Source organism: Episyrphus balteatus, chromosome 4 (assembly GCF_945859705.1).
Source record: "Episyrphus balteatus chromosome 4, idEpiBalt1.1, whole genome shotgun sequence".
Classification (NCBI taxonomy): domain Eukaryota; kingdom Metazoa; phylum Arthropoda; class Insecta; order Diptera; family Syrphidae; genus Episyrphus; species Episyrphus balteatus.
The window spans coordinates 49,659,554-49,687,467 of record NC_079137.1 but is presented as its reverse complement, the minus strand read 5'-3'; the positions used below and the strand labels follow the sequence as shown (position 1 = coordinate 49,687,467).

General features: G+C 28.6%; 1 protein-coding gene across 1 annotated transcript; it reads left to right on the top strand.

Annotated features, from left to right (window-relative positions):
- Positions 1 to 27,914, top strand: LOC129919661 (prominin-2). Its single transcript, XM_056000623.1, has 15 exons — positions 1 to 108; positions 2,731 to 2,878; positions 3,177 to 3,232; positions 3,354 to 3,583; positions 8,028 to 8,215; positions 8,312 to 8,407; positions 8,509 to 8,720; positions 8,982 to 9,138; positions 10,697 to 11,225; positions 14,933 to 15,224; positions 15,336 to 15,589; positions 15,792 to 16,085; positions 27,263 to 27,370; positions 27,462 to 27,539; positions 27,635 to 27,914. The coding sequence occupies exons 2-15, from the start codon at positions 2,755 to 2,757 to the stop codon at positions 27,738 to 27,740; spliced, it is 2,724 nt and encodes a 907-aa protein (XP_055856598.1). The 5' UTR covers positions 1 to 108; positions 2,731 to 2,754; the 3' UTR covers positions 27,741 to 27,914.

The following is a 27,914-nucleotide window of genomic DNA, read 5'->3' as shown; positions in this document are numbered from 1 at the left end:
CACAAATGGCCTGTTAATGCAGCATGCAACACACAAATTAAATAAATATTTTTACTGGATACATTAATTAAGGAATCTTATAGGATTATAATCAACAATTTTTAAAAGGTAAGTGTTTTGATGATTATTTCATTGTTTATAGAAAAATTTAGTTAAACAAAAATTGTTCATGTTAAATTTTATTTTTTTTTAACACAATTTATGTTCAGAAATACCTACCAGTAAACAAAAGTGGTGAAATATAATATTTTTTAAATATATGTTCATGAAAGCTTACAACAACATGATTAATTCAAAGAGGTCACATCAGAATTCGTTTGTAAGAATATTGGGATTAAGTTACTCCTTCATAAACTCATTAATCATTACTTCCTATACATATGTATAAGAGCATCATAAATGGATGTTTACATAATTTAAAAATTGTGCTCCATGTTCTAACGACAGAAATACTTATTGATTTCTAAATTTCTGAAAATTTTTTTAATGCATTTTAAATGAATATCAAAAACTGCGTTTCAAGATTTGCTGGACTCGACAGGTGACCTGTAGAATAGAATTAGAATTTGTTTTATGGATTTTTTTGAAATTTTGTTTCTGCTTGTCGAATTATAATTTATTTAGAATGACATACCATTTTTTGTTTGAATTTAAAAAGAATTACTAAAAAAATTTAACAAATTACTCCAACAATAAAAAAAAATAGTTTCTTTAAATTCTTTGTTGATGTTTTTCCTTTTTTTTTTGTTATTTTAAAAATCAAGTTTTTATTGTTTTAAATTTATTATATTTTATAATTTATTTTGAAATTGAATTAAAATACTCTTGTATGAATTTCTTAAAAAACTTAGAAACGTAAACTCTTAAATATCTCGAATCATTAAAAAATAGACTTATACCACTTTCAAATACATCGGCTCATATAAAACAGAGTCGTGAAAAGCTTTAATTTTAACTCAAGAACGATGGATTTTGGTTGTTGTTGCTATGCCATTTTATGATTTCTTGTATAACAGAGAATATTTGGATTTTATTTGAACACATTGAGATTTGTAAAAAAAAAATATTTTTTTAGAAAAAAGTAGTTTTGGATTTTTGTTAATTTCTCGAAAACAACAAGATATTTTTGAATATGGTTTTCTGTTTTTGTTTAAAAACATATAAGAACATCGAATTTTTAAAACTAAATCAGTACTTTATTACATAGGTAAAATATTGAAGATTTTTTTTTCAAAAACTGTGCCATAAAACGGCTTTATTTAAAATTTTTGAAAAATTTGTAAACAAAACGTTCTGAAGAAATCATTCATTCATCCACATACAGTTTTTGTTTTGGGTTTTTTGTTTTTACAACATTGTTTGTTTAAAGTTCCTCTTTGAAAATGCAAAATTAAAAATCTGTTTAGTTACCTGACCAAAGCTCCAATCGCTTTTTTGTTGTTTTTATTCAAGTAACGCACAATGTATTTAAAATTAATTTTAAAAAACTTTGGATGTTTAAATTAAATCGGGCTTTCTTATGAAAATACAGCTTTATTTCTAAAGATTTACAATTTGCATTGAACTTATATGATAATTTTAAATATTAAATTTTCTCAAATCAAAATTAATTATTTTACATGTGAAAACAAATAATTAAAAAATTAAAAAAAACCTACGTCAAATTTTGATGTTTTGGAAAATTTTTCCAATTATTGTCATTTATTTTTAAATTATTTTTATAAAAACCTTTTTTGTACAAAATGGTTTACGAGAAAGTCAGATATCAAAAAAACGGATCTTTGTTGTTATTTCAACAAAAGACAAGTATTTTTTCAATCAAAATCTTTGGAGCCGTTTATTCTTTCCGAAATAATGACCTCCTTGCAAAAATGATGGGTTATAATCAGGGTTGTTAAAATATCAATTAAACAAAAAATGCATTTGAAATTAAAAAAAAATATTTGTTGCAACTAAAAATATTTATAAAAAAAAAAATTTATTTGAACTAAAAATATTTTGCTTAAAAAATTTGTTATTGCAACTGGAAAAAATTTGCATTAAAATTAAAATAAAAACAAAAATTATTGCAAATGAAAAATTTTCTGTATTAAAAAAAAAAATTCAATGCAAAATGTGTAGGTACATTAATTTTTTTTTAAATATTAGTCGAATTTCTTACAATTTTGACTATTTGGCCTTACATTCCAGTCCCTGATTATGACTGAAGGGGGACTATATGCATATTTTAATTAAAATTCTTGCAAAATTACTTTCTAACTAAATTAAACGTAAAACAACAAAAAAAAAACCTTGAGCAAATATTGTATATTCTTAACTTATCTTTAACTTCTTATTACATAAATGATCTTAAATCTTCATATGCAATGGAATTTTCTTTTACAAATCCATTTAGAAATTAACTCAATCATCGTATTCCAAGAGCTCACATATCCTTTGACTCAAAAAGAATCAAGGACATCATTACCCACTTTAACAAAGCACTTAATCCTTTAATAATGCTAAATACATAAATAAACAAATGGTTCTTATACCTATTTAATTCCAAGTAGTCGCAGTCATAGGTGCAATTTCCTTTGACTTATAATATGAACATAAATTGTGTAAAAGCCTCTACTTTGAAAAATCGTTTAACATATTTCACACTCAACAAAAATATTCCTTTAAATTTTTCATTCTTCTTTCTCATTTGTGTATTATTTTTTTTTGTATTTTCTTTTTCATTCACAGCTTACCCTTTGACTTAAACCAGCCATGGATTTTAATATAACTACTTTTACATATAGCATTCCGGGCATGGACATAGGTCCGGGACCGTTTCTTTTTACCTACGTTAGTGACTTTTTATCATTTATCACACCTGAAGACTTACCACTTGGTGAGTATCCTGTAAAAAAAAAAATTATAAAAAAAGACAAGGTTACACTCAAGCCCTTTTTAAAGTTGTTAGCGAAAGCTACTTGTGTCCTTTCTATGCTATATGGGCTTGAGCACTTTATTTTTTTTTTTTTTGTTCAAATAAGCCAGATAGCAAAAAGGACATGTTACTAAATGGACATATATTTGACTTATCTCCTTCTAACACTTGTGTCATTGTCCATTTTTACTAAACTTTTTTTTTGTTTTCTTCTTTTTTCTTTCAATTCTTTTTCTCTCAATCTTCTTCTATATTCCAGAATTAGTCAGAGATGCACTTTACTCGAATCTAACCCTCATAGAATTAACGACGAATGTAAGTTTTCATGGGTGGTCTGTATATGCTTTTACTGGGGGCATTAAAAATAGTAGAATAGTGATGAGGAAGAAGTAGAGTTAAAGTTATTTTATGGTTTTTTTTAACTTCCTTTTTGCAGGCGATAAAAATAGAATCTGGATTTATAGCGCTTATGAGCATATTTGCGGTTATAGCATTTATACCATTTGGAGCGGCAGTTGCGTGGTGCTGTGGGCGGAATTCAACAGCAGAAGGACTAAGTAATCGTGTGGATCCATTGATGGCATTAGATCAGTCTGAGGAAAATTCATTGTTATGCAGAAAAAGGGCTTCCATTGTAACAATGCTCTTCTTTTTTATTATTTTAGCGTAAGTATATTGAAATTAAAGTTATAGCGAAATGTATTTTGGTAAGAAGCTTAAACGGAATAAAAAATACTCACTTTAATTGCAAATGTACATTATGAAGTTGCTATGTTCAGAGGTTAATAGATTCGGGAAATTCACATCTTAATGTGCATGTAAATGTTAGCAGTTGATTATGTGTTTCACCAAATTTCTGAGTATGGTGAAAGCAAAAATTTTCTTCGATTCCGTCGAAATAATGTTTTCTAAGAAACACGGAAACTTATTTCCAAAGCAATATTTTACCATCATTGAAATGAACTACAACTTGAAGAGTTCCTCTTAAATCCAGATGGGATTTCTATGCTCGTGAAATTGAAATGAAAAGTAATTAAATTCACCACATTTCTTCAGGCTAAATCGTTGGTGACTTCTGAGTATTTAGTCAAAAGGGAAGAAAGCATTATTTAGTAAAGCTAAACTTGACATTTAGCAGTAAAAACTTTTCATTTAAACAGATGTGCGAAATGTAATAAATTTTTAAGAAATCTCTATGACTGAACGAAAATGAAAAAACTTAAAAGTGGAAGAACCACATAGACCAGTTAAATACTTTTTCATTATTGCATTTTTATGCTTAAAAATAATGTCATTTATGAAAAAATTAAATATTTTCAAATTGATTTAATTTTAAGAATTTTAAAGTCATTTCAAAAACAGCTCGTTTGATTTTTGGGAACGCAAATAGTTGCTTAAATTTCTTTTCTTAACACCACTTATATACGATATTCTTCTTCATTCTTTTGTACATGTCTTACAAAAAATAATTAAATAATATCATTATTTATATTTTAATAATATCACGGTGTAACACTCAAAATATACGCGGGCGGAGACCTATCAGGTTTTGTAGAGCTAATCGCACTGAATACGAAACGGTATTTGAAAATCCCCTAACACCCCCAAAATCTAGAGTTACGGGCAAAAAACGGTTTTTTGGACCTTCACCTTCGACAATTCTTTCTCATTTTCGATTTTTTTACAGTTTCTGATAGAAGATAAATATACCTTTTCAATAATGTATAAAACATGTAACTCGGTTAAACCACTTAGAATTTATAAGCTGTCAAATTTCAAAATTTCCATTTTTTTCGTCATTTGCCCAACTTCGGCATCAATTTAAAGTATATGTTTTCAAAACAACATGCTATTTAAAAAATATATTCTAAAACTATATCTATTTTTCAATCAATCGAGGTAGTTTTTATGAAAATCACTTCAAAATTGGCTTAGAAATTTTTCGATTTCAACCCAGATACAGAAATTCGAACTTTTAGGTATAGAACAAAAATGTTGTTTCGGCACGTAGTAGGATTACTTGGGCGCCAGGACTTGATAACGGGTTTTTGTAAAGGAGCTCAATACAAACATTTTTTTTCTTTGGAAGGGGGGTCTATCTCCCCCCGTTTAGGTGGGAGGGGCATTTTTCAAAAAAATTATCAAAATAAAAAAAAATTATTGAAAAACAACGGCAACACTTACAGTAATAAATGATACCATTTCCGAAAGGAAAAATTGTACATTTGATTCTAATATTTAAATCAATATAATATAACCAATAGTTTTTTAAATAATCGATTTCAAATTTAAAAATAGGCGAAAAAAAATTTTTAAAACTAATTTTATACTATTTTGGTCCAGACTGTGAATTTTAGTAAAAAAATTACTCACACAGAAAACTGCCTCAATTGATTCCTTATCGAACAGTGAAAACTATATGTTTCTATGTCTTCTAGTTTTTGAGAAAATTGAAAAATTTTTTTATCAGATTTTTCTTTTTTCAAAATATTTTTTGTTTTTATTTGTTTTTATTTTTGAAATCGAAAATGGGTAAACAATTGTCGAAGCTAGAATTTTTTCAATGGGTGTAGGTCCAAAAAACCGTTTTTTTTGCCCGTAACTCCAGATTTTGGGGGTGTTAGGGGATTTTCAAATACCGTTTCGTAATCAGTGCGACTAGCTCTACAAAACCTGATAGGTCTCCGCCCACGTATATTTTGAAACCTCATTTTTGTAACACCGTGTATTTAAATAAAAGTTGTCGGAAATATAACACATTGTATGAAATGACTCAAAGTGTCAACATTTTAATCATCTTACAAATGGCACTGCTAGCATTTTTTTTAAGTTGATGTTATATAGATTTGTCTTTGCTTATCTATTTAAATGAAAAAAATATCGTAAATATCAAATAACCGTCATTCTGGAAACGCTTGTTTTGGGATATATTTAGATCAATCTCCAATTGTTAGTTGAATTCAGAAGACGAAGAGTTGCTTTGTATGAAAAAAAAAAATTAAATTAGTTCAAGTTCATTTTCATTGAATTCTCATTTCAAAAACAGATTTTTTGTACTGAAATATTTGATTTTCTTAAAAATTTGGAAAACTAGTTTAACATTAACAATTAAGGTTGTTGAGTGAAAAAATAATAACTTCCAACTTTTAAAATAGATAAGAATATTTAATTACATAATAATAATAGAGTAAGAGTAATCTATTATTTTGTCTTAAAAATAAAAAAAAAGAATAAGTTTAAGTAATATTAAAAATAATTCTTTTAAAATGATTTTTTTTTATAAATAACTGTAAAGCATAAAACCATTTCCTCTTCTGAATTCAATTAACAATAAATTTGGGAAAAAATTTGAAAGATAGATTTATATTTTTTATTAGATACTGAAAATTTTGAAAAAAGAGGATTTCTTTTAAACTCTGAGTTTGAGGACCAGTTTTTCAAAAATACTTAATTTAATATACCTACTTGATTTAAATAATAAAAAACTAGCAAGCATTCATTTTCTTAGCGGATTTTCAGATTAATTTAAAAAGTTTACTCTTTTTTTACCGACTTCCAAAAAGGCGGAGGTATTCAATTCGGTGCAGGGAACTAACTTCACGGGAACTACCTTCACATGGGAGATAACTTCACCTCTAGTGGGAAATTATTTTAACATTTTTCTAGTGAAGATAATTCCCACTGAATGTGAGAACCAATTTCACTTTTTCGTGGGAACGAAATTAACTTTTGGGTTAAGTTATTACCCACGGATTGTGGGAAATAATTTCACTTTTTAATACAGTATAGGCTGCTATTATTTACTTTCGAGATTTTAATATTTATTTTATGAGGACTGCGGTATCTAATCTTTTTTAACAATTGTGAGGACTGATAAATAAAAATGAGAAATAACAGTGTTTTAAAATTTTTTTATTTTTTTTTTTCATAATGCTTACTCTTTAGAACTAAGTAACAAGAATTTATTTATCTCCAAAATAAATTGAGCTGGGGTTATTATATTAAAATCTTTTTAATCTCAAAGTCGAAACGCGAAGCGGAAAAGAAATTTGCCAACGGGAGAATCAATTTTGAGGTGTGAAAATAAAAAAATTCGCGCGAATTTTTTATTTACACATAATAAAATTTCTTATTTAAAAAAGCCTTATTTTTCTCCCTGTAGTCAATTGTTATTAACTTAATATTTGATTAATTATTTTGCTTGTTTCACCGTTCAAGTTGTGTATTTATAATTGTTACGTAACACAACCTCGGAGTTTATTTAGTACAATACAAATAAAAATGTCAGTTTTTTTAAACAGCAGCTTAGTTTCTCCGAATACCACCCAAAACATATTTAAGTTATTTTTAAGACCTCACACCATAAAGAACGTTTTTAACACCAAGATTAGATTTCCTACGAATTTAAACTTGGTGATTTTTTCCTTGCCTGAAAATCCTACCAAAATAAAATAACGTTAATTGTAAAAGGACTAAAGTTGATTTAATGTTGAAAGGTATTTAAATTAATAGCAGACTAAGTAACGTCGTCCTTAACTCATTTTAACAATATTCAAAAATATCTGTCCTCACATTCCATAACACAAACGACACTCACGTACCAAAAGATCAATCTATATAATATATCAAACCTTAAAGACAGAAAGATACTGTTACTGTTATAAGAAGAACAGTATAAAACCATTAAATTAATACTCTATGAATTACCCGCACAACATAAAAACGTCTTTTAACAATTGAGCGATCTTCTTTAATGACTCTATTTATCACCTTTATCTACGTCAAATGCGCTCCAAAACCATTGCTGTAAATATATACAAATAGACGAACATAGTCTATCTATCTACTCTTTTGGTTCCGAATCCCTTCAAACCACATCAAACCGTTTATATTGCCCAGCCACTCAATTATTTTCCACTGAATTAAGCTTTGACTCTTGTAACATTGCGAGTTAATTTATCCCTTTCCCCCGTAATACCCAAACCCAAACCTAAAAGAACTTCAAGTAAAAGGTCCATTATCCCTTGATGCCACTTAGTTGTTCCCTTATATATGTTGTTAACTTATCTCTTTCTCTCTCTTTCTTTCTATATTTTCTGTCTATTTTTAGATTAAGTGATTTTTGCATTTTCTACGCCAATAGTCGGTTAGCTACAACAGTCGAGATGACACCGGAAATGGTAAAATCTACCGTTCACGATATGGGAATCTTCCTGAAGGATACCCACTTGCAAATTAAACACAAACTGGATAATGGCTTTCATGCAGGCATCGAGAAGGTTATTAAGGATTTAGAAGGTTCGGCTTTACGACCCTATGCGCATATAATCCTATAATTTATGTTTTTAATCCTCTACTACTCGCTATATCGTTCCATTTCTAACCATCACACAGATGTAGATGTTCTATTGGGAGAACCCATTCGAATGGAAGTATCAGCAAGCACTGGCATCGAATTGGCTTATGACTCCTTACACGGGATAAGCATTGGTAAATTTCATTGTTAAACTTAACAATCATTGTTGTTGGTTTTTTTTTGTGTAAAAAGACTCGCCGCCAACCAAAAACATCTTGTCTCTCCATTTTTCTAGCTAATACTGAGCTCATAAATCGTGTACTTTTGCTTCAAGAGACTGTCGGTCGTGCCTTGAAAATCTCACAAGAGGCTTCCGCGCGAATGGAAGAACTCCAAATACAATTATCTGTGCTGCAACGGCAATGCACGTTTCGTGACAGACCACTTTGCGATACATTGAGGATACGAAGCTTTGAAGAAAATGGAATTATTGATGCACTCAAAACGGTGAGTCATTAGTCCTTGTTGTATAGTAGTGGAATTCTCTTGATGTTGATAACCGCACTACCACGTAGATAGCTGTGGCTGTCAACTATTACTAAAACCATTTTACGCGGAATTTCAAATTCAATTTATCTCTATTTTCTCTGTCTTTCAATACACATTGCATATCGATTCGTTTCGGTTTCTATTGGTTTCGTGACCTATCATCAAAATGACGTTGCTATACTACCGGCACCCGCCATTATTTGACATCGATGATGATAGTTACAAGAGGACCAGACTATATTCCGGATGCGCTATTTGGGTGAATTGGAATTTGGATCGACAGTGAAGAATCTATCATCAGAAGTGGCGATATCAAAGTCGATATTTGGCAATTTTCCATTGCAAGTCAAACATGATACTGTTTATCAGCGGAATGGTAAGCAAAATATACTCCTATAACAATGTTATAAGAGATTACTTGTTCATTGAAATGACTTTTAACTGAGAGTTTTAGTTTGACAGGTGGCAGTGCTGCCAATGGTTGGGATTTGTATTTTATGTTTTTGTTTGAAATTTTAGAAACTACAACTAAAAGACCTTTTACCCAACTTGGTATCTTTTTTCTTTTGGTTTTTTGACATTAAAATACATTTTTGTTTTTAAAATGGCAACATTCTTCAATACTTTCAACTGTCACTGACATTAAAATACATTTTTGGTTGTAAAATGGCAACACTGTTCCTTACTGTCAACTGTCACTGACATTAAAATACAATTTTATATGTAAAATGGGAACACTGTCTCCTATATAAACTGTCAATTTTATTAACAGGGATTGCGACATTAAAATAAATTTTTGTTTATAAAATGACAACATTCTTCAATACTTTCAAGTGTCACTGACATTAAAATACATTTTTGTACGTTAAATGGCAACACAGTTCTTTACTGTCAACTGTCACTGACATTAAAATACATTTTTGTCTGTAAAATGACAACACTGTTCCTTACTGTCAACCTATCACTGACATTAAAAAGAAATTTTCGTCTGTAAAAGGCAACACTGTTCCTTACTGTCAACTATAAATGACATTGAAATACATTTTTGGTTGTAAAATGGCAACACTGTTCCTAACTGTCAACTGTCACTGACATTAAAATACATTTTTGTCTGTAAGATGACAACACTGTTCCTTACTGTCAACCTATCACTGACATTAAAAAGAAATTTTCGTCTGTAAAAGGCAACACTGTTCCTTACTGTCCACTATAAATGACATTAAAATACATTTTTGGATGTAAAATGGCAACACTGTTCCTTACTGTCAACTGTCACTGACATTAAAATACATTTTTGTCTGTAAGATGACAACACTGTTCCTTACTGTCAACCTATCACTGACATTTAAAAGAAATTTTCGTCTATAAAAGGCAACACTGTTTCTTACTGTCAACTATCAATGACATTAAAATACATTTTTGGTTGTAAAATGGCAACACTGTTCCTTACTGTCAACTGTCACTGACATTAAAATATATTTTTGTTTGTAAAATGGCAACACTGTTTTTTACTGTCAAATATAACTGACATTAAAACACAATTTTGTATGTTAAATGTGAACACTGTCTCCTACTGTAAACTGTCAATTATTGACAGTTGAGCAAAAATTTGAGCAAGATACTCCGATAACAATGCTATGAGGTATTTTTTGTAAATCGAAATGACTTTTAACCGAGAGCTTTAGTTTGACAGCTGCTGTCAGTGTTGCCAGCGCTTGGGATTTTGTATTTCATATTTTTGGTTTGACATTTTAGAAAATAGAACTCAAAGAACTTTAACTAAACTTTTCATGCTTTTTCTTTTGTTTCTTTTTTACATTAAAATACATTTTTGTTTGTAAAATGGCATTACTGGTCCTTACTGTCAACTGTCACTTCTTATTGACAGTTGAGCAAAAAAAATTAATGGTTTTGTTTTCCTTTCCCACACACAGATACTCTTGAGCAATTGGAACGCATTAAAGATAAAACAACAGCTAATGCCCACATGTTGACAACAACAATAGTCGCAATGCTTGATCGACTTAGCGGAACTTGGGAGTCGTTGCGACCCCAATATGAAATTGTTCAAAGTTATTCAAACACATACTGGACTATTGGATGGTTTTCGGCCTTGCTCATAATATGGGTGCTAGTTTTTATGCTGATGGGTTTTTGTTGTCTATTGTGCAATGCAAATGGCAAGGCTGGGGTTTTATTGGTCATATGTGTGTTCATAATTTGTATTGGCAGTTTTGGTATAATGATCTTTGGTATAGCAACATTAGCCATTGGTGGTAATGGTGAAGTGTTCTTATGTCGGCCATTATTTGAAGGAAGAGAATATAAAATGTTGGGCAAGTTATTTGATAAACCGGGCTTTGTTTATGCCAAAGAACCACAGACGGGAATTATTGGAGAGTTGTTGCGGCCGGCAGGAGAGAATAGGTCAATTGTTAATGTGACATTGGCAAATGCTTTGAGGTAAGTTTCTATAGTTTTTTTTTTTTTGATTTTTTGATTTTGACTTTGATTTAAGTTTAATCATTTAAAATATTCAAATTTAGTCAGGGAAGTGACGGTAAGATTACCTATCACATGGTGAGATTGGATTTTTCGACGCCATTTGATAGTTTAGTAGAAACATTTGCAAAACTAATGGTCAGACAAGCTATTTCAGTAAGTTTTAAAGATGAAGGTGAAGGGCATAGGATAAGTAGGGTATCATAATGATAAGCTGTTGCTATCATTTTCAAAAAAATTTTACTTTGAAAAATGTTATAGAAATATATCACAGTCAAACCTGCTTAATAGAAATCAGTTAATTTAAAAAATCTGTTTATTTGAGTGATTGAAGTTATTCTAGTGAAAAAATGACTGCCTTAAATAAAAAAAAAAAAATGGATTTTTGAATATAAATGATTTAGTTTATTAGATTCAAGCCGCGATACATTGAGAAGAGAACCCCTGAAGTTTTGAACGAGGTGAAGCTGAAGTTTTTTTTTTTTATTTATTAATAATATTTTTATTTTACAATAACAAAAAAGGAGGATTTTTCCGCTAAAAATGCGCTTATTTTTTCAAAATGTTTCATAAAAGTGGAAAATTGTTATTTCAAAAAAACTCGCAGAGTTACCTGAGGAAAACTATTATTGTATTAAACCAATGTTTTTTTTTTTTTTGATTTTACATGATCTAGCAGAAATTATGAGGGAAAAATTCCTGAAAATTTTACTTAATTTTTTTAGAATGTCATACTTTAATGTACCATACCATTTGTTTTATTAAATAGATTTTAAATATGTTGTCACATGAAAACATGCCTTCTTTTGTACTTAATCTTTAAACTTCCTGAACTGAGGGATTTCTCCATCTCAGGGCGAGGGACTGGTCCCCAGTTTATACTTAATACCAGACACTGTAGCAAAAACACTATAATCATCGCTTTTCGCACGTTTTTCGTCACGTTTTCTACTCAAAATGTATTAGTCAATTAGAACTCCGTTGATTTGAGTGCTGGTTCGACCGTCTATTTCCTGAGGATATCCTTACTCTCTAGTGCTACTTATCTGTGTAAATGTTTTGAAAACTGATGGATGATTTTTTTTTGAAATTTTGGTTGTATCTCTAGGGAATTTTAGCAATTCTGTGTATCAATCTATATGTACCTTGAGTTACAGCCTAAACCTCAGGTGGGGTTTCCTTTACACTTGATTGCTAATAGTTTTGATTGATTCCCTGGAGGGGAGATTAATTTTTGTCTGTACCGAAATGGTACAAAAATGCGTTGTAATACTTTATTTTTTTTTTAAACAAAAAAATAAGAATGGGTTTTGTGATTAAAAAATTTGTGAATCGTTGTTAACAGTACGTGTCATAGAAGCGTTTTTTTTTTGTTTTTTGAATTTATCGTAGACGTTTAAACCTATTTCAACGAAAAAATACATTTTTAGATGAAAAAAAAAAAAAATTAAAAATTTTTGAAAAAAAAAACAATTTGTTTTTTTGGAAATTTCGTTTTTAGTGTTGAATAATATTTTCTGAAAAATGGCACTTTTTTTTGAAAAATTGAAAAAAAAAATATATACCTACATATATAAAATGTTTTCTAAAAACTCCTTTTTAAACAAGAAATAAAATCAAAACTCCATTTTGTGGTCAAAATCATTTAAGACAGTGTTAAAGTAATTATATTTATTTTTGCAACTCCTATTAACTCCTTATAAAAATCAAATTAAATTATATTTCTTTTACAATATGCAAACAAAAAAATAAAAACATCGATCATTTATAAATGTTTACTTTAAAAACTATTTAATTTTTGTTCATAAATAAAAATGTTTATACCTATCGATTTAATGTGCTAGTGAAATTCAGAAGAATTTTTATATACATCGTAACGAAAAGAAAATATTTTACCATTTAAAAGATCATTGAACACTTATCAAAGCCTTATTGTTTTCTTTTTGATTAGGCAACAAATTGATTTGTTTAAGCTCACATACGGTCACTATGGCGAATGCGTAACATTTTTTTTAATTTTTTTATTTGTTGGTTAAAAAATATCTTTCTTTCTTTAAGAGCCGTTTGCTGAATCGAAACTTATGCATTTATGTTCAACTTAAATCCTTATGTGACAGTTTACGCAGAGGAAAAAGTAGTAATTAAAAGTTTTTTGTTCAACATAAATTATTTAAGTTTCAATTCAGGAAATGGCCCTAAATGAAACCAGTTCATTAATAAAACTAACAAAAAGTCTTCAATGTAGTTTCAAGTTTACATTTGGATTTTTCAAAATTTCCGATGAAATTCAAGAATTAAAACTCAAAGTAGAAAATTTAATAAAATCTGTCAAACTTGAGTAACTTTCTGTTTGTTTTAATATTAATTTAAGGTTAAACAAAAAATCATTGATTGCCTTAATCTAAGAAATACATTGTGCATCCCTAATTGATTAGAAGAAAAGTTCACTCTTTCCAAGCTGAACTAATTTGACATCTTAGATTGTTCAATAATCAAAAATTGCAAAAACTAAATAACCATTACAAATTAAAACATTTCAAAAACAATTATCTACTTCTGTCTTTTATAATGAAAAATATATTAATTGAAAACACTCTCTCAAAATGATAAAGTTAAATTCTTCAAAAAAACAAAGACTTTTCTATAGAAAATTATCTCTTTACTGTGTCCAATGTCTACTACACTCTTACTTAAGGCAAGTCAACTTGTTTGTAATTAATTTGCCATTTTGGTCTGTTGAATCTATATCGTTACCAGTGGAATATGGTCGATTTTAGTGCTCAAGCTAATTCCCTCTTAAACAAACCCAATAATTACAACGCAAACAATCTCCAATAGAGTTTTTTTAATCTTAAACCTCTTAGTATGTCTGAGCTCTAGGAATTCACATTCTACAAAATTACCAATAAATTGACTTGAGTCCAATCGATTTCAAAATTATTATTTTGTATACATTTAACTAAGAATCAATTTGAGGAACTCGATGAGTTCAATGTCTTTGATTGTATAATTTCTCTGAAATCGAAATCAAACAAACCCTTTTCCTTCCATTTCGATTCTCTATAACAACTTCATATGAACGCTACACATTTGTTAAATTATTCAACTCTTCCATTATATAGAATAAGTTCCTCATATTAGAGATCCTAAGTACACTCTGGTTGCTCTTTAGTGCCACACTTGAAGTCTTAATAAGCAAACACCCTCCCTCTTTACTCCAAGCTAAAATAAAGACAAAAAAGAAAGACCGAATAATTATTACAACCACACTGTGAATGACAATGGGAAACAAAAGTTATCCTTGGTTGAGTTTCTATGAACTTACAAACATCCATTTTGTGTTCTCTATCTCTCACTGTTCTGTAAGGAACTGTCTCACCAAGAAAACAAGGATGAAGATTTTTCCTTCCTTCGGTGTGGAGGTGTGTTTGTGAAACCAAACTAATTACACGACGACAAACTTCATGTAAAGAAAAAGGATCTCTAACTATAAGTCCTTAAGTCTACTTACATACATATATACTGCGTAGTTACACATACATATAAAAATATATTGTGAATGTCCTTATTTTGTTGATGATGATGATGAAAAAAGGATGACATTTAAGGCTGATTGGGAGTAATTTTTGTTCTTTTTTTGTTTTATTTTTTTTCTCCCCATCTAATAGAGGCTGTGAACACAATCAAGCATCGTACAATGTCTTTCAATTGGATGAGTTTGTCAATACAACACAGATGGTAGATTTAAGACAATTTCCCAAGGTGAATGCAGCAATAAGCTCGATTCGAGTATCCGAACGCACTTTGCTATCCTTGACACAGACAATACAGAGTATCTTAGAAAATATGTTGCACACATCGGATTTCAATTTGACATCGTATCGCAGTAGTGTTAGTGCACCAACGCCCGAAAAGGATTTGGCAACATTTATTGATCAAATGCAAAGGGTGGCATTACAGGTGGGTGTTTTTGTTTATTATAGAAGGATTACTTTTCATCCTTTTTTTTCTTTGTTTTTCTAAATGACTTTTCATCATCATCATGAAACAAAAAAAAATTTTTTATTTCAGATTCAGGATGTAGCAACATCATCCCGAATGACAACCCTTGGAAGTCGATCAAAGCGTTTGCAAGCATCAATTTTACAACCATTGGAGCAATTACAAAATGAAATCCTTTACCATTTGACTGCGTTAGAACTACAAAGAGATCCTTGGGCTAAGCAGGTCAATCAAACGCTCAATCATTTACGAAATATTCAGGGATATCTGGAAAAGACTGCCTTAGAGATATGCAGTAATCAAACGACAGTTTATACAAAAAGGTTTGTGTTATTGAGACTCGACTCCTGTGTATCTATAGTATCATCTCTTTTTATCTTTGTGTAGTCCTTTTTTGTGTGTCCTTTTTTGTAATTTTTTATTCCTACAGAAAAAAAAAGAAAGATTTGATTTCTATCGAAGTCTTATATATTTTTTCACATTGAATCCTTTCTTATCCTTTTTTTTTTTTCTTCTTTCATATAGACTTAAAGCATATCTAACTAGCAACAAAGCAACAATGTCCTCACAGTTGGGTGATTCGACGGCACAGTGTCGCCCACTATTTGATATATTTGATGCGAATCGAAATTTTCTATGTCGCAATGCTGTTGATTACTTAAATGCCCTCTGGTTCTTCACATTTATATGCTTGCTGTTGTGGTCGATTGGTGTTCCAATTGGATTAAATATGATTTCATTGCAAAGGAAATTGAAAGAGTTCAGCCGAGTTCAGGGCAACACAAGCCATTTGTATGGGTATTCTAGTAATATACCGATGTAATTCATTTATTTAATATTTGGAATAATTTTTGGAACTCATTTTGATATTATTATGATTGCTTTACTGAAATTGATTATTATTAGGTATTTTGTTTTTTTTTTTTTCGTTGGTATTATTATTTTATTTTTTTTTGTAATAGTAGTGGTATTATGTGTGTTGTTGACCGAAATCAATGAAAATTACCTACAGATAATTGAGCTTCAAAAAATATAAATTTTTATTAAATTTCTTGGTTAAAACTCAGTGAACAGTCCTCAGAAGCAATTTCTTAATGTTAAATCGTACACGGAGAAAAAAGGCCACATAAAAATAAGTGGATGTCACCTTAAATTAAGCGGATTTCTGCATGTTTTTTTTGCCAATATGACTCCCGTCTTAAATTAAGTTTACGAATCATCTTAATTTCTTGAATGCGCAAATAAGAGGATCTCCCACTTAATTTTTCCGTGTACAAAAACAAGTTAGTAAAAAGACATTTAATTTTCTTATAGAAACATTCCACAAGTGTTCAATAGACTGATTAAAAAAAAAATAAATATAATTACCATTTCAAAAATATTATTGAAAATGATGAAACAAAAAAATCTTGTGTAAGTTACAGCCCGCAATATTAATATTAAGAGCTGTAGAATAGCAAATTTCAATTTCGGGAGCGGGTAAAAATTCTGGCTTCAAAATTCTGGTTTTCAAAATTCTACTTTTTTCAAAATTCTGCTTTTTTTATATTTCGAATTTCGAAATTCTGCTTTTTAAAATTCTGCTTTTCAAAATTCTGCCAGCATTTTTTTTGAAAAAAAATTCTGCTAGTTCGTTTTTTTTTTTCATAGCATACGCGTTTACTTAACAAAAATACACCTCATTAATGTAAACTAAAACTAATTAGAAACGATGAAGAATATTTCTTTTTTATTCCAGGTTTGGAATATTAATTTTTATTTGATTAATTAAAAAGTTTATATCATTTTTCGAAAATATTTATCATTAAAATTTTTCTCAATATTTTCAAAATTATTGATTTATCAAAGAATTAATATTACAAAAATTGACATAGTACCTACTCGACAGTAAGGAATCTCAAATAAGGAGAAAATTTTGCGAGATGATGATTTTACAAAATTCTGAAAAAATTAAAAAGGGTTTGGTAATTGTTAAAAAGCGCGCGTTTTTAACATTTTCCAAACCCTTTTTTAATTTTTTTCAGAATTTTGTAAAACAGAATTATAAAAAGCAGAATTTTGAAAAGCAGAATTTTGAAAGCAGAATTTTGAACAAAGAATTTTGACCCCAACCCTTCAATTGCAAATATGACGGTGTTTTTGAGTTTAGAATTTTATAAATCTTTAATAGTTCATCGAAATAGCTAAAAGAAATCTACGAAAAACCTATCATAAATTTTTTAATAAACCAACGCAAAAAATTGAATAAAAATAATCTTTAGTTGAAAAATAATATAAATTGAATTTATAAGAAAATGTAATACGATAGTCTCTACATTGAGCTAAAAAATTACAAATTTTTTTTTTTCAGATTTTCGAAAAAAACACATTTTTAAAAATTTCTTCCAAATCCATCAAGTGATACATCAAAAGAAAGTTCTCTCTAATCTCTACTTATAAAAGAAAACCAAAAGTTTCTTGTAGGTCTGGTTGCTGAGGTATTTGCATCTAAACATTTGTTTTTCTTACATTCGGAGGCAGATACCTGCGGACCAAAATCTCGAAACAAGTTTTGGTTTACTGATACATTGAGGGCAAAAAACATTTTAAAATCAACGAAAAGTCGAAAACCACGTTGATTCAACTATTTTTTGGAATGATTTTTCGTTGAAGACGATAATTTGTAAACCAAGTAGAAAATAGTTAGTTTAAAGTGATTTGTAGTTTTAAAACATCCTTAAATCAAAGTTGTTTCAACTTTGAAAAAAAAGCATCGTTTCGTTCTTCAATTAGTTTCTCATTTTGGAATTTAAAAAACTGTATAAAGCTGAACAAAATAAAATGCCAATAATTCTGGAGTGAAAGTCCCTCTTGTAAAAAAAAATGAAAGAAGTCCATGGTAATTCAAAGATCTAAAACTTTAATTTGCATCATTTTTCTAACATATCCCCAAAAATATGGAGTAATATGTAAATAGCTATTTTTTCAGTTTTTTTTTCACTTTTTTTTTAATGATATTTTAAAATCATTTTTTGAAAACGTACATACATTTTTATATTTAAAATAAGCTTTAAGCTAAATATTAATTTATTTGCATAAAATTTTTTTTGAAAAATATTACTCAATTTACCAACAAAAAAGTTGATGAAAAAAGTTTTGAAAATTTCAATACGGCATTTTTTGGGTATAAACTTGTAATTGTAGATGGTGTAGCAAAAACAAACTGCTATTGCAGAAAATTACTGTCAAAATCGGGAACTTCACAAAAACGGTATTTTTGGGATTTAATTTTTCAAAAAATTGCAGTAGTACCTAAGTTGTTTTGTAAATATTTACATATTTTATTTAAAAATCATACAAAGTCTTAAGAACTATTAAGAAAATGTCTAAACTATTAGGCATGGAATACTAAAACTAGCCCTATTTTTCTTAAATCAAGCAATTGCAAAAGACATTTAATTTTGTTATAGAAACATTCCACAATCATGGTGTTCAATAGACTGATTCAAAAAAAAAAAATAAAAAATAAAATGCACGACTGGGGTCGCACGTACTTGCTCTTGCAGTTCAAAGCACTTTTATGTTAGTCTGCTTGTAGATTTTAAAAGCTGGATCTAAATTAAAAAAAAAAAATTGATATTGGGGAAGAGCCGACATTTAGGGCAAAATTTTTTTGTTATTTGACTTTTTTGAGAAAAAATAAAAATGCAGTTTTATTGCCACTGCTTTAAATATTACGTATACAAAGTTTAATCAAAATCGTTGGAGCCGTTTTCTAGAAATTCGTAATATCGTATTTTTTTGTATGAGAGGTATACGTTCTAAACGAGATATAAAAAAAAAAAAACAAAAAAAATCAACTTTCAGAATTCCATAAAAATCATCTGTACCAAATTTGAAGAAAATCCATCCACCCGTTTAGGCTGTGAAAATTCTGGCTTCAAAATTCTACTTTTTTCAAGAAAATTCTGTTTTTCAAAATTCTGCTTTTTTTATATTGTCTTTCAAAATTCTGCTTTAAAAAAAAAAAGAATATCTTTTCCTTTTTTATTCAAGTTTATGAATATTAATTTTTATTTGATTAATTAAAAAGTTTCGAAAATATTTTCTCAATATTTTCAAAATTATTGATTTATCAAAGAATTAACACTCCAAAAATTGACATAGTACCTACTCGAAAGTAAGGAATCTAAAATAAGGAGAAAATTTTGCGAGATGATGATTTTACAATATTCTGAAAAAAATTTTAAAAAAGGGCGGTAAATGTTAAAAAGCGCGCGTTTTTAACATTTTCCAAACCCTTTTTTAATTTTTTTCAGAATTTTGTAAGATCATCATCTCGCAAAATTTGCTCCTTATTTTAGATTCCTTACTTTCAAGTAGGTACTATGTCAATTTTTGTAATATTAATTCTTTGATAAATCAATAATTTTTAAAATATTGAGAAAAATTTTAATGATAAATATTTTCGAAAAATGATAATTGAAAACTTTTTAATTAATTAAATAAAAAATTATTAATTATTAATTTTTATCAATTTAAAAAAAACCGCATTTTGAAAAGCAGAATTTTAAAAAACAGAATTTTAAAAAGCAGAATTTTGAAAAGCAGAATTTTGACCCTGGCAGAATTTTGACCCCAACCCTTCAATTTCCCATATGACGGTGCTTTTGAGTTTAGAATTTTATAAATCTTTAATAGTTCATCGAAAAAGCTAAAAGAAATCTACGAAAAACCTATCATGAATTTTTTAATAAACCAACGCAAAAAATTGAATAAAAATAATCTTTAGTTGAAAAATAATATAAATTGAATTTATAAGAAAATGTAGTACGATAGTCTATGCATTGAGCTAAAAAAACACAAATCTATTTTTTTTTCTCAGATTTTCGAAAAAAATTCAAGGGGTACCCCTTGTGCACATTTTTAAAAATTTCTTCCAAATCCATCAAGTGATGCATCAAAAGAAAGGTCTTTTAAATCTCAACTTATAACAGAATACCAAAAGTTTCTTGTAGGTCTGGTTGCTGAGGTATTTGCATCCAAACATTTGTTTTTCTTACATTCGGAGGCTGATACCTGCGGACCAAAATCTCGAAACAAATGTTGGTTTACTGACATATTGAGTTAAAAAAACAACTTAAAATCAACGAAAAGTCGAAAACCACGTTGATTCAACTATTTTTTGGAATGATTCTAAAAAATTCCCATACTGTTTAGTTCTTCAATTAGTTTCTCATGTTGGCATTTAAAAAACTGTATAAAGCTGAACAAAATAAAATGCCAATAATTCTGGAGTGAAAGAAGTCCATGGTAATTAAAAGATCTAAAACTTTAATTTGCATCATTTTTCTGACATAACCCCAAAAATATGGAGTAAAATGTAAAAAGCTAATTTTTTGTTTTTTTTTTTTTCACTTTTTTTAATGATATTTTAAAATCATTTTTATATTTAAAATAAGCTTTAAGCTAAATATTAATTTTTTGAATAAATTTTTTTTTTGAAAAATATTGCTCAATTTAAGAACAAAAAAAGTTGATCAAAAAAGTTTTGAAAATTTCAATACGGCATTCTTTGGGTTTAAACTTGTAACTGTAGATAGTGTAATAAAAATAAACTGCTATTGCAGAAAATTACTGTCAAAATCGGGAACTTCACAAAAACGGTATTTTTGGGATTTTTTTTTTCAAAAAATTGCATTGTTTTGTAAATGTTTACATATTTTATTTTAAAATCATACAAAGTCTTAAGAACTATTAAGAAAATGTGTAAACTATTAGGTATGGAATACTAAAACTAGCCCTATTTTTCTTAACTCAAGCAATTGCAAAAACGCTAGTGTCGTCAATTTTCAACCGATACGTAAGTATTAAAAAAAAAACAAACATTCTGTGCTTGAAAAAAAAAATTCATCAACAAGTAGGTATGTTTGAAAGTAACAATTTAAAAAATAAAAAAAAATATATTTAAACAAAATTCAAGCTTATTTTTTCTAATATATAAAATTCTCCTGTCGCAGTGTTTGTTATTAAACTCCTCCGAAACGGATGGACCGATTTTTATGAAACTTTGTGTGCTTTTCATACCTCTAAATTGTTAGGGTGGCCCAGTCAATTTTGTTTAAATATTTTTGGAACGATCTTTACGAAATTTTTTGTGTTTGTCGGTTGGGTCGACCAACACAATTTCCATGCCATAAAATGGTTAGGGTGGTCCAACCAAAATTTTTTAAATATATTTTTGGAACGATTTTTATGAAATTTTATGGGTATATCGGGTAAGTCCAAGAATCGACCAACACCTATTTTCATACCACTAAATGGTTAGGGTGGTCCAATCAAAAATGTTTTATATATATGTATGTTTGGAACGATTTTTATGAAATTTTATGTGCATATCGGGTAAGTCTAAGAATCAGCCAACATCTATTTTCATACCACTAAATGATTAGGGTGGTCCACTCAAAATTTTGTTTTGACGTACTCCAAAATTGGAAGTAAATAGCAGAAGAGGTGTAACGAAGTCCGCCGGGTCAGCTAGTTTGAAATATAAAAACATAAATTTCCACCAAATTTTACTAAAGTCGAATTATTTTTGTTAATGATAAAAATAAATCCTAAAAATTGGTGTTTTAAATTGAATCATTTATTTGCAAAACATGATAAGTCCATGATTTTAAATTTTTCAGGAGAAGAAAAAAACGTTCTATTTTCTTTTGATATGCGTAGAAAAATTTATAAAAAACTAGCTAACCCCCACCCGCTCCGCTGAGTGCACTTTTGAAAAGAATTGAACCTGTTTGAAAATAAATTAAAACCGAAAAAAGAGAACTTGTTTATTGTAATCGGGTTGGGTTCATTATCCCGATTTTTATAATCCTGTTTTTTAAATTGCTGCCATTAATATCCGGATTTTTTTTAATACTGTTTTTTTTTTAAATCCTGTTTTTTTTTTAACCCCCGCTTTAAAAATCAAGTTTTTTAGCATCCCGTTTATTAAACTCCCCTTTTTATAACCCCGCTTTTGGAATTAAGACAAGGTGTTTTATTTTAAAAATCGCCGCGAGACCCACTTTTTCAGACTTCTCCATCATCATAATGTTGGTTTTGATTAAAACCTCCAATTTTTTTTTGACACGAAACCAATCCTTGCCCTATAGATCAGGTAAAAAGAGTAAGCGGTTATCTATTCACAGATTTATGTCAGCTTCTCTCTACTATATGTAGTTTTCATAAATTTTTTTTTTACAATTTTGACTACTTGACCTTACATTAGCTTTATTAAAAAAAATATTTACCTACCAAATTTTCCATTTTTTTTCTTTTTTTCGAATTGAGGAACTGATAGGAAATACTGATAGTGTACCATATTGAGTAGCAGTTATGAATTGGGATTTGCTGTATAAACGTTGTTTTAAAAAGCGGGCTTTCCAGAGACGGGATTTTGCTTAAACAGGATTTTTACAAGCGGGATTAAAAAACACAGTACTTTGAAAACGGGATTTTAAACATTTTTTTTTTCGGGATTTTAGAAAACGCGATTTTGAAAATCGGGATTCCAATACGCTCCCATTCCATTGTAGTTAACATTAACCAATTTATTGCAATGCTTTTTGATATACAACTTTTTTTGTTTTTATATCTTTTGCATATATAAATTGACCAGATGGTTTTCCTACACGCGAACAGCCAACATATAAAGTTGTCCATGAGAAATAACAGAAAAATCAATATGTACCACATATTTTTAAAGATTTAAAACAGAAGACGCTTTAAATCAAATGGGAAATCTGACGGAATCATTGGAATTCGAGGAGTCAAAACTTCTTCGCCTCTAAATTTTCAACAGCATTTAAATCTTTGAAAATATGTGGTATTGATTTAGAGAATCCCGTTCTTTCTCAATCCACAACATATTGATGAAAAAATCTACGAAATAACAAAATCTGGTTTAGTTCATTTCTGCGAACCATTAACCTGTACGCATAAAAATTCATTGCAAAACAGCAACGGTAAATACACTATACTCACTTTGCTTTAAGCGATTCTCGGAAATCACTTTTACCTCGGTAAAATCCTTTAATTAAAACTATAAGTTCTTTCAAAGTCCCACTTCAAAAAAAAAAAAACGGTTTTTATTTTATAACTCTGTCTTAGTTAATATTTTTACTACTTACCACGATAAGTTCCTTTGAATATTGTTGATAAATATTTATTTTACTCAGAATCAGGCTTGATACGATTATCATTATTTTGAAAGCCTGTCTTAATAAATTTGCTTACAAATTAAGCTTAGTTAAAATTTTTAAAAAGCGAGAGTGTTTTTTCCGTCGTACAAATTGACAGCTATGTAAAGATGGTAGAAAAAGTATAATTTTTTTTTTGATACAAACCATCTTCTTATTAATACCTTTCAAACAAAAAAAAATTTACCAAAATCGGAGCAGCCAAACTCGAGTTTATCGGCCATACACACTTAACGAACTCTCTTTTATATATAAGATATATTCTGTAGAACTCTTGCCTAACTACAAAATACCGTTTCGTTTTTAATTTTTGGAGCGATAGCTCAAATGATAAAAAATAAAAACGCTTTTGGACTTATCATACTTTGAAAATAAACGGATGTGAAATTAGTTTTTAAATGGATATGCAATTTTGCTTTTAGCCCCAGTCTATCAAACAATTGTATTTGAGAATAAAATACAATGTCCGGATTGCTTATTTAACTTTAAAGTAGCTTTTAACTTAAGATTTTCAGCCATTAATATAATATACCATTTACACAAAAAGAAGCTGTTGTTTATTTTCAAAAGATGATAAGTCCGGGACTTATTCTGTTTTTGATGCTAAAAAAATATTTCGCTTAGCTGTAAAATCGGATATAGATGGAGTAGATACTTCATATTTTAAAGACAGACGTGGTTATCCCTGGAGTACCTACAAATTTATTCAAAAAAACGAATTTTGAAAAAAAGTGGACTTATCATGTTTTGCAAATAAATGATTCAATTTTTATCAATATTATTCACTTTTACCTTTATTTTTATTTCACCACTCCATTTCCGGTCCTACACTCAAGTAGCACAAAAGTCTAAGATACACCAAAATATTTGGTGTATTTTTTGCACTTTCGTGATATGCATTTTGAATATAAAAAATACACCATTTTCTCGTATAAAATAAACTCCGGTGGTTAAAAAAATATACCGATTTTGGTGTATAAATGGCACTAGTGGTATATTAAATGATCTGTTTTTGGTGAAAATTATCCCTTTGAAATTGAAAAATACACAATAAATCTATGGATAAAATACACCATTTAAATTATTCTGATTTAAAATTTGAACCAAAGTTTATTTTTTATCTCAAACAGTTTGATGAATTCTAATTCACACCATTTCTTATGAAATAAATGAAAATGAATTTTTATTCACTTTCATAATATTGTCATAAGAAACCAATGGTTAAATATGATTTTGTTTGCCAAATTTTAAAACGAAACACATTCTATCTACTAATTTTAGATGCTACCCCCTCTAAAAATCGAGCGCCTGAAAAATGTCAGTGAATTAATGATTTTTTTTTCGATTTTAAGAATCCATTTTTCAAAAATTATAATTTTTGTGTTGTTTTACATTTTTTTAAGAAAGTTTTTTTATAATGAATCTAAAAAACTAAGAATGCGGGACTATTAGGTCGATAAATATACTATTTTAATAAAATAATTAATCGCTGTCTTCTATTTTTAAATGGCGTCCATTGAAAAATATGGCGTCTCCCACATATGCATTTTGGTGAATTTTATGTCCACAGGGTGTGCTTCCTACACCAAACAGAGTGTACAAAATAAACCGTTTTGGTTGATTTCAGAATCAAATAATTTTATGCACCATTAATGGTATATTATAAAAACAACTGAAAATCGGTGTATTTTTTGCACGGAATCTTAAAAAAATGTTGAAATTTTGTACAGAAAAGACAGTGGTATAATTTTTATACCACTAATTTTGAGAAATACACCATATTTTTTCAATTTTCTCAATTTTACACCAAAATTAATGAATTTACACCAATTTATACACAAGTGTGCTACTTGAGCAACCCAATCGATTTTTTCTTTTATCCATACCAATAACCCCAAATAACTTCATCTCTGATTTACTGAAAATAATTTTTTGTTTAAAAAAAAATATTTGCACTAAGGTCTATTTAGCTGATAGTTCAGTTTAGCTTTTTTGAAACTTAATCAGACTTCGTATAAAAAGCCCCAAGCCATATGCACGTCTCTGTCCTAAAGAAAAAAAAATATTTTTTTATGTTTCCTTCTAGCTTCCTCATTATGGAAGATTTATATAATAGAAAATTTAAATAATTAGATACTTCATCACAGTGTGCTTTTGAAATAACACATAAAGCTCCATAGAAAATCATATATGTACATACAGGGTGTCCCAAAAGTAATGGATCAAACGAAATATGCTGATAGGCCAACCTTAGGGCTCTCAGAATTTGGTAACTTGTTCATCCCAAATCCTTACGGTTTTCGATTTAATGCAGTTTTTCTGAAATTTCGAAAAATCCCGACTTTGCAACAGTATTTTGCTTCCTCCGCTCATAATTGATTTTTGTTTTTTACAATTCTTTCACTAATACATTGCCAAATAATAAGAAATAATTATTTTATCAAAATATTTTTTATTTCATACGCCATTTTGCTGCAAATTAATTAACAGTTCCATGTTTTATAAAAACTCAATTTCTTAATTTTTTTTCAGAGCAACACCCTGAAAAAAATTTGTATGGTGTGACACAGGTTAATTATTTTAAAAACTTGCCGTGTTATTGCATTTTCCAAAAATGTATAAAAGTTTCCTATCTTGAAGTAATAACGAAAGATTTTACAATTTAAATGCAACAAAACAGGCCTTTTCAGAGAAAAATAACAAAGAAAAATAAAAACATTTCCTCGACTGTTGTTTGTTTATTTCCTTTTGAATAAAAGTCTCGATTTTTGTTTGTTATTTTGCTCTGAAAACCCCTGATTTTTCGCATTAAAATTGTAATATCTTTTGTTCTAATTTTAACTTTGGAAATTTTTATACATTTTTGAAAACTGCAATAACACGGGAAGTTTTTAAAATAATAAACCAGTATCACACCATACAATTTTTTTCGAGATGTTCCTCTCAAATAAAAGTAAGAAATTGAGTTTTTATAAAACATGGAACTGTTAATTAATTTGCAGCAAAACGGCGTATGAAATAAAAAATATTTTGATTAAATAATTATTTTTTATTATTTGGTAATGTATCAGTGAAAGAATTGTAAATAAAAAAAATCAATTATGAGCCCAGGAAGCAAAATACTCTTGCAATGTCGGGATTTTTCGAAATTTCACAAAACTGCATTAAATCGAAAACCGTAAGGATTTGGGATGAACAAGTTACCAAATTCTGAGAGCCCTAAGGTTGGCCTATCAGCATATTTCGTTTGATCCATTACTTTTGGGACACCCTGTATATGTATACATATAATAGTGAAATTGTAGACAAAATTTTCATTATCCTTTTGTCTTACCTATATTAAACGCAGTCTGACAAGTGAAAATGATAGAGAGTTTTTACTCATTTTACTGTCTCTGACATTCATTGTGAGTGATTATTTTCAGTCTTTTTTATTTTTTACTAAAGCAACTAAAGCTTTTATTCAAACCCGAAATTAATAATTAAAAAAAAAATTATTTTGGGATCATTTTAGAATAAAGGGAGATTCATTTTCTTGATTTCGGAAAACATTTTCAATTTTTATTTGAAATTTATCAAATTTGCTAGCAAAACTTTAAGGGAGAATAAGTAAGAACTCTAACTTCTGGGTAAGTGCAAGTAAAATAATTGTAAATTAGAAGACATTTAGCCCACGCACAAATTTTGTTACCAATTTTTTTTTTTTTTACAAAATAAAATAATATAAATTAAAATATTTTTAAAATTTATATTTTAAATATAATAAACTAGAACAACTAGAACAACCAGATCAACTAGACCAGCACCTCAATTGACTAGAACACCAACTCTTGAAACTATGAGATCTGAGGATTCAAATTGGGGAACTTCAAGGTCACGGTAATAGAAATTTATATTTTATTTGTCTATTTTTAAATCACACTAAAAAAAAATTTAAAAATTTGTATTTGTAAATGAAATAAAATTGTAGTGCACGACAAACTCCACCTTCAGGAGCACCACCACCGCCACCAACAATGCATCCACCTCCAACACCACCAATGACCAGGTTAGCTTAAGAAAAAAAACCTCATTTCCATCCAATTTCATTTTGTTGTTTATTGTTAATATACATATTTGTATCTATATATTGCCTTTTTACAGGCACGATAGTGTTCGTAGTGTACGGTGGGAAACACAAGAAGAAATGGTATTCGAAGATGTCGATTCACCGAACCCCATGTACATGATGAGAGATAATTTAATATAATTTATAATTTAATTTATTATATAGTTTTATAGTTGACAATGTTTTTTTCTTTTGATTTTTATTATTTTCTTTTCTTATTGTTAATAATATTTTTTTATTTTATTTAATTTTAAATTTAGATTAATTGAAGAGCATTTTAAAGGTAATTTAAGTTTTAAACGAATTTAATTTAGA

Coding starts and splice junctions, on each gene's coding strand:
- LOC129919661 (XM_056000623.1), top strand. CDS start 2,755: ATGGATTTTAATATAACTACTTTTACATATAGCATTCCGGGCATGGAC. Junction 3,584..8,027: donor TTCTTTTTTATTATTTTAGC/GTAAGTATATTG, acceptor GTCTATTTTTAG/ATTAAGTGATTTTTGCATTT. Junction 15,590..15,791: donor ACGACAGTTTATACAAAAAG/GTTTGTGTTATT, acceptor TCTTTCATATAG/ACTTAAAGCATATCTAACTA.